The following is a 13,063-nucleotide window of genomic DNA, read 5'->3' on the forward strand; positions in this document are numbered from 1 at the left end:
GTGAGGCGTCCCCTTAGACTGGGCCTCTACCTGGGACGCTGGCACAGGGAAACAGTCTGAACCGCTACCCAGCTCCCTCCTCCTCCTCCTCCTGATCCGCCTAGAACCGTCCTCTTCTACGACCACCACCTGGTATGCACTGGGGGGAGAGGAATGACAACATACTGATAGGTGATAACTACGCTGGAAACAGTTGGCGATCTTAAAGGGGCAATCTGCAGTTGTTAAATCCATTTTTGGACTTGTAAAGGTGTTATATGTTTTATTTATTTTATTTTATTTACTTCACCTTTATTTAACCAGTTAGGCAAGTTGAGAACAAGTTCTCATTTACAATTGCGACCTGACCAAGATAAAGCAAAGCAGTTCGACAACATACAACAACACAGAGTTACACATGGAGTAAAACAAACATACAGTCAATAATACAGTAGAAAAATAAGTCTATATACAATGTGAGCAAATGAGGTGAGATAAGGGAGGTAAAGGCAAAAAAGGCCATGGTGGCAAAGTAAATACAATATAGCAGGTAAAACACTGGAATGGTAGATTTGTAGTAGAAGAAAGTGCAAAGTAGAAATAGAAATAATGGGGTGCAAAGGAGCAAAATAAATAAATAAATAAATACAGTAGGGGAAGTGGTAGTTGTTTGGGCTAAATTATAGATGGGCTATGTAAAGGTGCAGTGATCTGTGAGCTGCTCTGACAGCTGGTGCTTAAAGCTAGTGAGGGAGATAAGTGTTTCCAGTTTCAGAGATTTTTGTAGTTCGTTCCAGTCATTGGCAGCAGAGAACTGGAAGGAGAGACGGCCAAAGGAGGAATTGGCTTTGGGGGTGACCAGAGAGATATACCTGCTGGAGCGCGTGCTACAGTTGGGTGCTGCTATGGTGACCAGTGAGCGGAGATAAGGGGGGACTTTACCTAGCAGGTCTTGTAGATTACCTGGAGCCAGTGGGTTTGGCGACGATTATGAAGCGAGGGCCAGCCAATGAGAGCGTACAGGTCGCAGTGGTGGGTAGTATATGGGGCTTTGGTGACAAAACGGATGGCACTTTGATAGTCTGCATCCAGTTTGTTGAGTAGGGTATTGGAGGCTATTTTGTAAATGACATCGCCGAAGTCGAGGATCCGTAGGATGGTCAGTTTTACGAGGATATGTTTGGCAGCATGAGTGAAGGATGCTTTGTTGCGAAATAGGAAGCCAATTCTAGATTTAACTTTGGATTGGAGATGTTTGATGTGAGTCTGGAAGGAGAGTTTACAGTCTAACCAGACACCTAGGTATTTGTAGTTGTCCACATATTCTAAGTCAGAACCGTCCAGAGTAGTGATGCTGGACAGGCGGGCAGGTGCAGGCAGCGATCGGTTGAAGAGCATGCATTTAGTTTTACTTGTATTTAGGAGCAGTTGGAGGCCACGGAAGGAGAGTTGTATGGCATTGAAGCTCGTCTGGATATGTACCCAATGATTCGTGAAAATATAACTTATAAATGCCTCATGTGCTTAGTTCAAATGTCGTACCCCATCAGAATCCAAAATACAAGCTTGTTTTACGACAACGTTTGTAAACAAAGTAAATGTAAACAAACACTGTATAACCTCAAAACATGGTTAAGACTATAATTTTGATATCTTGGATGGTCAGTCATTGCATCCATAGCCCTGTCTATAAATTTGAGAGTGTTTACATTTTTCCAGGCCCATCCCTAAGCTTTATACTGAAACAGTGGTGAAGAGAATGCTTTACTGTTGTTCATGATTAAATAAAGGTGAAATAAAATAAGAAACATAAATAAAATTCCAATGACATGTTTATTCCAATGACATGTTTATCCATAACACTATTTTTATAAGTGCTACAGTGAGCAACGTGGTAGACATGAGTGACAGTTGTGTGAGGTCTATTACTGTGGTTAATACTGTGACTGTACCTGACTGGTGCTCCTCTGCCCAGCGCAGGTCTCAGCAGCACAGTGATGGTACTCTCTGACTCACTGAGTGGGGCTGGGACATCCTCATAGTCAAACACTGGGGCTGACAGAGGCAGCAGAGAGGAGGAGGGAGGAGGGAGGGGGAGAGGGGTAGAGATGGAGAAGAGAGGGGGAGAAGAGGGAGAGAAAGAGGTGGAGCAGGGAAGTGTGGGTGTGTGAGAGAATAAGAGACAGAGAAAGAGAAAGAAAATGAGAGAGTAAATAACAATTAAAAATCATATACAGTCAGGTCCATAAATATTTGGACATTTACCAAGTTCTTATCATTTTGGCTCTGTATACCACCACAATGGATTTGAAAGGAAACAATCAAGATCAGCTAAAAGTGCAGACTTTCAGCTGTAATTGGTGGGTATTTACATCCACATCGGATGAACGGTGTAGGAATTACAGCACTTTTTACATGTGGTCCCCCCAATTTTAGGGGCTCAAAAGTAATTGGACAAACTAACATGATCATAAATTAAATTGTGAGTTTTAATACTTGGTTGCAAATCCTTTGCAGTCAATGACTGCCTGAAGTCCGGAACCCATAGACATCACCAGATGCTGGGTTTCTTCCCCGGTGATGCTCTACCAGGCCTTTACTGCAGCTGTCTTCATTTCCTGCCTTGGGGCGTTTTTCCTCCAGCAAGTGAAATGCATGCTCAATTGGATTCAGGTCATTTGATTAACTTGGCCATTGCAGAACATTCCACTTCTTTGTATTGGGCTGCTTTCGCAGTATTCTTCGGGTCATTGTCCATCTGCACTGTGAAGAGCCATCCAATGAGTTTTGAAGTATTTGGCAGAATCTGAGCAGATAATATAGCTCTAAACACCAGAATTCATCCTGCTGCTTTTGTCAGCAGTCACATCATGAATACAAGGGAACCAGTTCCATTGGCAGCCATAGATTCACAGATGAGGTGGTATGCTTCGGATCATGAGCGGTTCCTTCCCTTCTCCATACTCTTCTCTTCCCATCATTCTGGTACAACTTGATCTTTGTCTCATCTATCCATAGGATGCTGTTTCAGAACTGTACAGGCTTTTTTTAGATGTTGTTTGGCAAACTAATCTGGTCTCCCTGTTTTTGATGCTTACCAATGGTTTACATCTTGTGGTAAACCATCTGTATTTACTCTGGTGAAGTGTTCTCTTGAATGTTGACTTTGACACAGATACACCTACCTCCTGGAGGGTGTTCTTGATCTGGCCAACTGTTGTGAAGGGGTTTTTCTTCACCAGGGAAAGAGTACTTCTTTCATCAACCACAGTTGTTTTCCGTGGTCTTCTGGGCATTTTGGTGTTCCGGAGCTCACCAGTGCGTTCTTTTTTTTAAAGAATATACCACATTGTTGATTTGACCACACCTAATGTTTTTGCTATCTCTCTGATGGGTTTGTTTTGATTTCTCAGCCTAATGATGGCTTGCTTCACTGGCAGTGACAGCTCTTTGGACATCATATTGAGGGTTAACAGCAACAGATTCCAAATGCAAATGCTACAGTTGAAATCAACTCCAGACGTTTTATCTGCTTACTTGTAAATTAACTAATGAGGGAATAACACACATGACCATGGAACAGCTGAGCAGCAAATTGTCCAATTACTTTTGGTACCTTAAAAAACATTTTTAAAAAGCTGCAATTCCTACAACGTTCAACCGATTTGGATGTAAATACCCTCAAATTAAAGCTGAAAGTTTTCATATTCATTATTTAATTTCAACTCCAATATGCTGTGGGAGACAGCTAAAATAATAAATACTTGGTCAATGTCCAAATATTTATGGACCTGACTGTATAGCACAGGAAGTGAGATAAAACTGTTATTCACATAGACAGCAAGAAGGACATTCCCATAGTTATTCACAGGGACGATAAGAATCCTCTGTAATTAGGACACATCTCACAGCCACACCTCCATGAACAAGACTGTAGACTGGATCAACAATACTGTGATGAGCGCCAGTGAACACACACACACACACACACACACACACACACACACACACCACACACACACACACACACACACACACACACACACACACACACACACACACACACACACACACACACACACACACACACAATTGTGTTCCCGTTTCTGTTTACCGTTAAAAGACAATTAGCAAGGGAGCAGCCAGGCAATAAAAAAACATGAGGTTTCATAGTAAAGAAAGATGATTATTAATCAGCTAAACCAACAGCCTCTAAAATGAAAGGTAGACTCAGCGTAATGACGCTGCCACAAGCAGCACCACAGATATTGAGATTAGCAAAATACAAGATTTGGCTCTCACAAAGTCACACGCAGTATCTGCGCATGTGCAGGTGTTCGATTCACGCTGTTTACAGCATGGTAGACAGGGCACCAAAACAGCGGAGAAGTTGAACCGGGCGCTTCAGTGATCTTGGTTGTTGCAGAAATTGTTACCTGGTGTTGTCTTTAATTTTGGGTCAGAAAACGATGATAGAATATCAATGTACTCATAAACACCTCATTATAAAATGTACTCATATACACACACATGTATGAGAGCATGTATGAACATATACACCTGGCTCATGCTTGGCAGTCTTGCATTGTACATTGAGTTTAAACCCAAATACAGTATATTAGACAGAGTAATAGTTTAACATTCACATACATGGCTTCTACTAACTCAGTATAGAGAGCTCACATCCTGGTGTGTGTGTTTGAAATGAGAGCCTGAAGAACATGTGTAGTATGGCTGGATTCAATACCTTCAACAGCAGAATAGAAAACCAAGCCTTTGTAAATGTATGACCGAGGATGAAGGACAATGGATAGAACACACTTTAATTTATCATGTGTTTAAGAGGGCATGGTAGAGAAAGACATGAATAGAGTTAAGCGGATAGGAGAGAGAAAGAGAGGGAGGGAGAGAGGCTGAGAGAGAGAGAGAGAGAGAGAGGCTGAGAGAGAGATGAGACAGGTCAGAGGTGACAGTTGCAGTACTTTGTCCACTGCAGCTCACAGGTCAAGGGTCAAGCACTGACTGTGGTTCAATAGAGGAGACCTGTACAACCACACAAAAGTTAAGGAGAAAGACTGAGCCAGTGGGATTTAGTTAATACTTTAAAGAAACAATCTCTAATTTGTTTTACAGTCAAATGCTTAATTAATTGAAATGCCAATGAACAGCAGTGACAATTGCAGATTGTACCTTTAAAGGGGTGGAAAAGCCATTAATTAGCCTAAGGGTGCAAAAGATTTCTCTTGATTCGAAGCTGAAATACAATTGGACACCCAGGGGTTGTTATTGTCAGGTGCTTTAGAAAAGTGTAACAGTTTCAGAAAGCTCCCACACTGTGCTTGGAAATGATCATAAATGATCATCCTGGACTTGCTGTGACGCAGGTTGCATTCCGACCAGAAATACAACTTTCCCGAATTGGATCCTTTGTTCGTACACAACAAGGCAATTGATCTTATCCCAGAAGCTGCTCCAAGACGCCGCCGGCAGAGACTCGGTATTCGGAGTGGACTTCTAGTCCGACTCTGGAGGCGTGCACACCATCCACCGCTTCTGAATATATAACTCGCCAGTGTTCAGTTCCTGCACAATAAAGTAGACAAGCTCAGGGCAAGGATCTCCTTCCAGAGAGACATCAGGGACTGTGACATACTCTGTTTCATGGAATCATGGCTCTCTCCGGATATACTGTCGCCGTCCATACAGGCAGCTGGGTTCTCGGTACATTGCGCAGACAGGAATGAAAAACTCTTCGGGAAGAAGAAAGGTGTGATTGTGATACCGTACAGGAACTCAAGTCCTTTCGTTCACCGGACCTAGAATGCCTCTCAATCAAATGCTGACCGTATTACCTCCCAAGACAATTCTCTTCGGTTATAGTCACAACCGTGTATATTACCCCTCAAGCCACAACGGCCCTCAAGGAACTACACTGGACTTTGTGCAAACTGGAAACCGGATATCCTGAGTCCGCATTTATTGTAGCTGGGGACTTTAACAAAGCAAATTTGAGGAAAAAGCTAAGTTCTATCAACATATTGCATATAGTACCGTAAATTCCGGACTATAAGCCGCAACTTTTTCCCCAGGCTTTGAACCTCGCGGCTTAAACAATGACGCGGCTAATATATGGATTTTTCCCGCTTTCAATTTTTTTTTTTTTTTTAAAAACACATTCTGTGACGTGCTCAGTTTTTTGCCGGCATGAAGCTTTCATTAGACCAATGAAATTGCCGAATGGGTTAAGGTCAAACAACTTTTTTGTTTACTGTTTAGATTAAATCGAGCGCTCTCAAACTTCCCATCATTCTGATTACGGTAGTCATTTTGTCACCCTCATCATGGCAAAGACACGGAGAAATGCATATGATGCAGCTTTCAAGTTGAAGGCGATTGATCTGGCTGTTGGAAAAGGAAATAGAGCTGCTGCACGGGAGCTTGGTCTTAATGAGTCGACGATAAGACGTTGGAAACAGCAGCGTGAGGAATTGGCTCAGTGCAAAAAGACAACTAAAGCTTACTGCTAATTTTTTATTTTTTGTTACAAGCCGTGTTTCGTTAAAGCCTGTGTAAAGTTCATTTGTTTCAATGTACCGGTAGGCACCTGCGGCTTATAGACATGTGCGGCTTATTTATGTTAAAAATATTTATATTTTTTAAATTCAGTGGGTGTGGCTTATATTCAGGTGCGCTTAATAGTCCGGAAATTACGGTACTCGCACTTCAAAAATTCTCTACCAATGTTACTCTCCCTTCCGGGATGGCTACAGGGCACGCCCGCGCCCTCCCTTCGGCAAATCAGATCACAACTCCATTCTGATCCTCACTTTCTATAGACAGAATCTCAAAAAGGAAGCACCCGTGCTAAGGTCTATTCAACGCTGGTTTGACCAATCGGAATCCATGCTTCAAGATTGTTTTGATCACGCGGACTATGATATGTTCTGAGTTGCCTCTGAGAATAACATTGACGTATACACTGACACAGTGACTGAGTTCATCGGGAAGTGTATAGGGGATGTTGTTCCCACTGTGACTATTAAAACCTACCCAAACCAAAAACCGTAAACTGAAAGCGCGAAACATCGCATTAAACCATGGCAAGGTGACTGGGAATACGGTCGCATACAAACAGTGCAGTTATGCCCTCCGTAAGGCAATCAAACAGGAAAAACGTCAGTACAGTACAGAATCAAAGTTGAATCGCAATTCAACGGCTCAAACACAGGACTTATGTGGCAGGGACTCCAGAAAATCACGAATTACAAAGGGAAAACCAGCCACGTCACAGACACCAACGTCTTGTTCCTAGACAAGTTAAACACCTTCTTCGCCAGCTTTGAGGGTAACGCAGAGCCACTGAGGACTGTGAGCTCTCGTTCTCCGTGGCCAACGTGATTAAGACATTTAAGCGTGTTAACCCTCCCAAGGCTATCGGCCCAGACGGCGTCCCTACACGCATCCTCTGAGAATGCGCAGACCAGCTGGCAGGAGTGTTTACGGACATATTCAACCTCTCCCTATCTCAGTCTGCTGTCCCCAATGGCTTCAAGATGTCCACAATTGTTCCTGTACCCAAGAAAGAAAACAGAACTAAATGACTATCGCCCCATAGCACTCACATCTGTCATCATGAAGTGCTTTTAGAGGCTAGTTAAGTATCACACAGTGCATTCTGAAACTATTCAGACCCTTTGCTATGAGACTCGAAATTGAGTTCAGGTGCATCCTGTTTCCATTGATCATCCTTGAGATGTTTCTACAACTTGACTGGAGTCCACCTGTGGTAAATTCAATTGATTGGACATTATTTGGAAAAGCACAAAACTGTCTATACGACGTCCCACAGTTGACAGTGAATGTCAGAGCAAAAACCAAGCCATGAGGTCGAAGGAATTGTCCGAAGAGCTCTGAGACAGGATTGTATTGAGGCAAAGATCTGGGGAAGGTTACCAAAACATTTCTGCAGCATTGAAGGGCCCCAAGAATACAGTGGCCTCAATTATTCTTAAATGGAAGAAGTTTAGAACCACAGAGACTCTTCCTAGAACTGGCCAGCCAGCCAAACTGAGTCATCGGGGAGAAGGGCCTTGGTCAGGGAGGGGACCAAGAACCCAATGGTCACTCTGACAGAGCTCAGAGTTCCTCTGTGGAGATGGGAGAACCTTCCAGAAAGACAACCGTCTATACAGCACTCCACCAATTAGGCCTTTATGGTAGAGTGGCCAGATGGAAGCCACTCCTCAGTAAAAGGCACATGACAGCCTGCTTGGAGTTTGCCAAAAGACACCGAAAGACACTCAGACCATGAGAAACAAGATTATCTGGTCTGATGAAATCAATAATTAACTTTTTGGCCTAATGCCAAGCATCTTGTCTGGAGGAAACCTGGCACCATCCCTACGGTGAAGCATGGTGGTGGCAGCATCATGTTGTTGGGATGTTTTTCAGCGGCAGGGACAGAGAGACTAGTCAGGATTGAGGGAATGATAAACGGAGCAAAGTACAGAGAGTTCCTGATGAAAACCTGCTCCAGACCACTCAGGACCTCACACTGTGGTGAAGGTTCACCTTCCAACAGGTCATTAACCCTAAGCACACAGCCAAGACAATGCAGGAGTGGATTTGTGACAAGTCTCTGAATGTCCTTGAGTTGCCCAGCCAGAGCCCTGATTTGAACCCGACCGCACATCTCTGGAGAGAACTGAAAATAGCTGTGCAGCGACGCTCCCCATCCAACCTGACAGAGCTTGAGAGAATCTGCAGAGAAGAATGGGAGAAACTCCCCAACTACAGGTGTGCCAATCTTGTAGCGTCATACCCAAGAAGACTTGCGGCTGTAATCATTGCCAAAGGTGCTTCAACAAAGTAAATGGTCTGAATGTTTACAGTATGTAAATGTGATTGAAATTCTTTTTTTTTTACACATTCGCAAACATTTTTTAAAACCTGTTTTTCCTTTGTCATTATGGGGTATTGTGTGTAGACTGATGAGGAAAAAAATAGATTTAATACATTTTAGAATGAGGCTGTAACGTAACAAAATTTGGACGAAGGGGTCTGAATACTTTCCAAATTTAATGTATCACCTCCACCTTACCTGACACCCTAGACCCACTTCAATTTGCATACCGCTCCAATAGATTCACAGGCTCCCTGTTCACTCATGACTGCTTAGTCACGCACACCTCCAACTCAATCATCAGGTTTGCAGACGACAGAACAGTAATAGGCTGATTACCAACAATGATGAAACAGCCTCCAGGGAGGAGGTGAGGGCCCTGGTGGAATGGTGCTAGGAAAATAACCTCTCCCTCAACGTCAACAAAACAAAGGAGCTGATCGTGGACTACAGGAGACCGCAGAGGGAGCACGCCCCCATCCACATCGACGGGACCGCAGTGGAGAAGGTGAAAAGTACACATCACTGACAATCTGAAACGGCCCAACCACACAGATGTGTGGTGAAGAAGGCGCAATAGCGACTCTTCAACCTCAGGAGGCCCCTAACACCCTCAAAAACTTTTACAGATGCACCATTGAGAGCATCCTGTCAGGCTGTATCACCGCCTGGTACAGCAACTGCACCGCCCGCCACTATAGGGCTCTCCAGAGGATGGTGTGGTCTGCCCAGCGCATCACCGGGGACACACTTTCTGACCTGCAGGACACCTACAGCACCCGATGTCACAGGAAGGCCAGAAAGATCATCAAGGACATGAACCACCCTAGCCACGACCTGTTCACCCCGCTATCATCCAGAAGGTGAGGTAAGTATAGGTGATCAAAGCTGGGACAGAGAGACTGAAAAACAGCTTCTATCTCAAAGCCATCAGACTTTTAAATAGCCATCAGTAGCCGGCCCCCACCCAGTACCATGCCCTGAACTTGGTCACTGTCACTAGCCGGCTACCACCCGGTCACTCATAGATGCTAATACCCTATGTACATACTGTAGACATGGAATCACTGGTCACTTTAATAATGGAACACTGGTCACATACTGTTTTACTCATTTCATCTGTATATACTGTATTCTACTGTATTCCAGTCAATGCCACTCCAACATTTCTCATCCTAATATTTGTATATCTCTTAATTCCATTATTTTACTTTTAGATGGTGTGTACTGTTGTGAATGGTTAGATACTACTGCACAGTTAGAGTTAGGAACTCATGTATTTTGCTACACCGGCAATAACATCTGCTAAATAGGAGTAACCAATAAAAAACAGATTTGATTTGATTTAAAACAACACGAAAATAAGTATGGGATACATTGCAAGCTTGGTGTGTGGGAGAAGGGAACTTATTTTCTTTGAACAAGACCCAGGAACCATATCATGTAAGCTATCCTGATGCAGTGAAAAAGTACGAAAAATAATCAACAAATGAAGTAAGCTTTATGCAACATCTTTGTGTGGACCTAGCACATTTTTCCTTCCACAGAATCTGAGCACCAGTCAGTCCTATCTCTCAGGCCAGAACAAGGAACAAGTGATCAAGTCAAACCCACAGCAACACTTCTAGTCTAACCCAAGTCCCAGCCCCAAGTCCCAGCCCCAGCCACAACCCCTAGCCTCAGTCCCCAGCCTCCGCAGTCAGCCACCAGCCTCTGCCCCCCAGCCTCCGCCGTCAGCCCCCAACCTCAGCACCCAACCCCCAACATCAGCCCTAACCCCAGAGGCGGTCATTGCTCATGCCACACACCCTCACCGGAGATGTTGGTGGTGATCTCAGTGAGGGCGGTCTGCCCGAAGCCCTTGGCGGTGCGAGCTCTAACAGACACCAGGTAGGTGGTGCCGGGGTGTAGGCCAGAGAACATGTGGTATGTCTCGTTCCTCAGCTTGGAGACAGTACGGCGAGGGCCCGGTACGTTGATACCCGGGTCGGATGACTCGATGCCCTGGTAACTGATCTGGAGACCGGGAACAAAACACAGACAAATATGATCACAATGCTGTGTTGTAAGACTGTTGTTGCTGTAACAGATTTAGGAACAGGGAACAAAACACAAACCATAGAATAACAATGAGTAGTCCCTGCTTACAAACTGTGAACATAAATTAATCACGGCGAGATTTGATTCTGCTTCCTGAGATCATACAATAGGTGTTGTTGTTAGTGTTATTGTTGTCGGATGAGAGAGATGTTTTGCTGTGGGTTGTTTCAATGTTGGGAGTCAAGCAGCGATTCTACAAATAAGCAGGTGTTACTGTGCCTCTGACTGTGCCTGTGCCAGCCTGCCTGCCTTGCACCCCCACCCACAGTGACTCCACCACGCAGCCCAAAATGAGATAATTTCTGTCATTCCTGAAGGAAGAACTCAGAACGTCTCCTCTGTCACTACACAGACAACCAAAAGACACTCCAATTATTTCTGCTGTTGTTCTTTTCTGCTTCAATCTCTCCTTTTCTTTCTCCGAGATCCTGTTTGCAGTGCCTCTCTCTTCTCCCTCTTCTATCATCACCTTTCTTATCTTTATTCTTTCCATTTCTCTCCTCCCCCTCTCTCTTCTCCCTCTTCTATCATCACCTTTCTTATCTTTATTCTTTCCATTTCTCTCCTCCCCCTCTCTCTTCTCCCTCTTCTATCATCACCTTTCTTATCTTTATTCTTTCCATTTCTCTCCTCCCCCTCTCTCTTCTCCCTCTTCTCTCTCTCTTCTCTCTCTCTCTTCTCTATCCTCTCACCAGCCAGCTTTGACACATCCCAGTTTCTCATTCTCCTCTCTCCTGCTTCAACCGTCTATTCTCACTCATCCATACCGCCCCCCTTTCACTCTCTGCCTAAATTCGTCTTCTCACTTCTCTTCATCTTCTCCTATAGCTTCTTTCCTTTTCCTTTCTCCATATCTTCAGTCTCTTTTCCAATTCACCTTTAATATCTATTCCAACAGCTTCTTCCTTCCCTTTCCCTCATTCTATCTATCAGTATTTCTCCATCTCACTATTTACATGTCTCTTCCTTTTCATCACACTCTCTTTCTGTCAGAGCAGACTCGTCAGGCCCAGACCTGTCTCTGTCTGGACACCTTTCATTCATTCAGCGTTGTCACCGCAGCCTGCCTGACTGCCGGATAGATAGACAGACACACGCCAGACTGCCTGGCAGACCTATTGCATCCATAGCTTATTCTGGGCTTTTGAAGAGTAGTTACAGTTCTCCAGCTAAGCATTGGCGGAAAAGCTAAATATGACTGTGGCTTGATTAGTGTTAATAGCTAAAGTCTTTCTGTCTACTTAATGTACAGAAATCGCTGTATGCTCTAAGAGTTGGCTACAGAGGTCTGTGGCAGGCGATCAGAGACATATATACAAGTCAGTGGAGGCTCCTCAGAGGAGTAAGGGGAGGACCATCCTCCTCAGTGAATTTCATACTATACTAAATATAATCACATATCACCAAATAATTGATTAAAACACACTGTTTTGCAATGAAGGTCTACAGTAGCCTCAACAGCACTCTGTAGGGTAGCACTATTGTGTAGCCGGAGGACAGCTAGCTTCCGTCCTCCTCTTGGTACATTGACTTCAATACAAAACCTATGAGGCTCTTGGTTCTCACCCCCTTCCATTGACTTACACAGTAATTATGACAACTTCGGAGGACATCCTCCAACCTATTAGAGCTCTTGCAGCATGAACTGACATGTTTTCCACCCAATCAAAGGATCAGAGAATGAATCTAGTACTGAAAGCATAAGCTACAGCTAGCTAGCACTGCAGTGCATAAAATGTGGTGAGTAGTTGACTCAAAAAAAGAGGAAGACAATAGTTGAACAGTTTTCAACAAATATTTGTTTTTAAATGAAGAGAGAGAGAGAGAAATTTCGTAATTTTTTAAAAAGCTTTCCGTTTCACTTACTTAGCTAGAAAATGCAGCTGGCTAGTTTAGTTACTCAAACACCTGGCTTAAACAGAGGGGTATTAGCTAGCTGGCTATGACTAACCAACACAACACTGGAACTCTTCCAACCTAAGGTAAGCTTTTAGTTGTATTAATTTAATGCCACCGTGGACTGCCCGTGTAAGTGCAGTTACGTTACACTGTTGCACTGTTACACTGTTACACTGTTACACT

At 43.9% G+C, this 13,063-nt stretch overlaps 1 protein-coding gene across 8 annotated transcripts in view; it reads right to left on the minus strand.

Moving 5' to 3' along the window:
• Positions 1 to 13,063, minus strand: part of LOC106588628 (receptor-type tyrosine-protein phosphatase U) — a 283,302-nt gene that overhangs the window by 63,321 nt on the left and 206,918 nt on the right. For all 8 annotated transcript variants that reach the window (XM_045709315.2, XM_045709322.2, XM_045709317.2 and 5 more), the window contains exons 11-13: positions 10,696 to 10,897; positions 1,932 to 2,034; positions 1 to 139 (exon numbers count right to left, since the gene is read on the minus strand). The exon at positions 1 to 139 is cut by the window's left edge and continues 153 nt beyond it. In XM_045709315.2, the coding sequence (XP_045565271.2) occupies positions 1 to 139; positions 1,932 to 2,034; positions 10,696 to 10,897 (444 nt within the window). The remainder of the gene's footprint in view (positions 140 to 1,931; positions 2,035 to 10,695; positions 10,898 to 13,063) is intronic.

This window comes from Salmo salar, chromosome 27 (assembly GCF_965601325.2).
Source record: "Salmo salar chromosome 27, fSalSal1, whole genome shotgun sequence".
Lineage (NCBI taxonomy): Eukaryota > Metazoa > Chordata > Actinopteri > Salmoniformes > Salmonidae > Salmo > Salmo salar.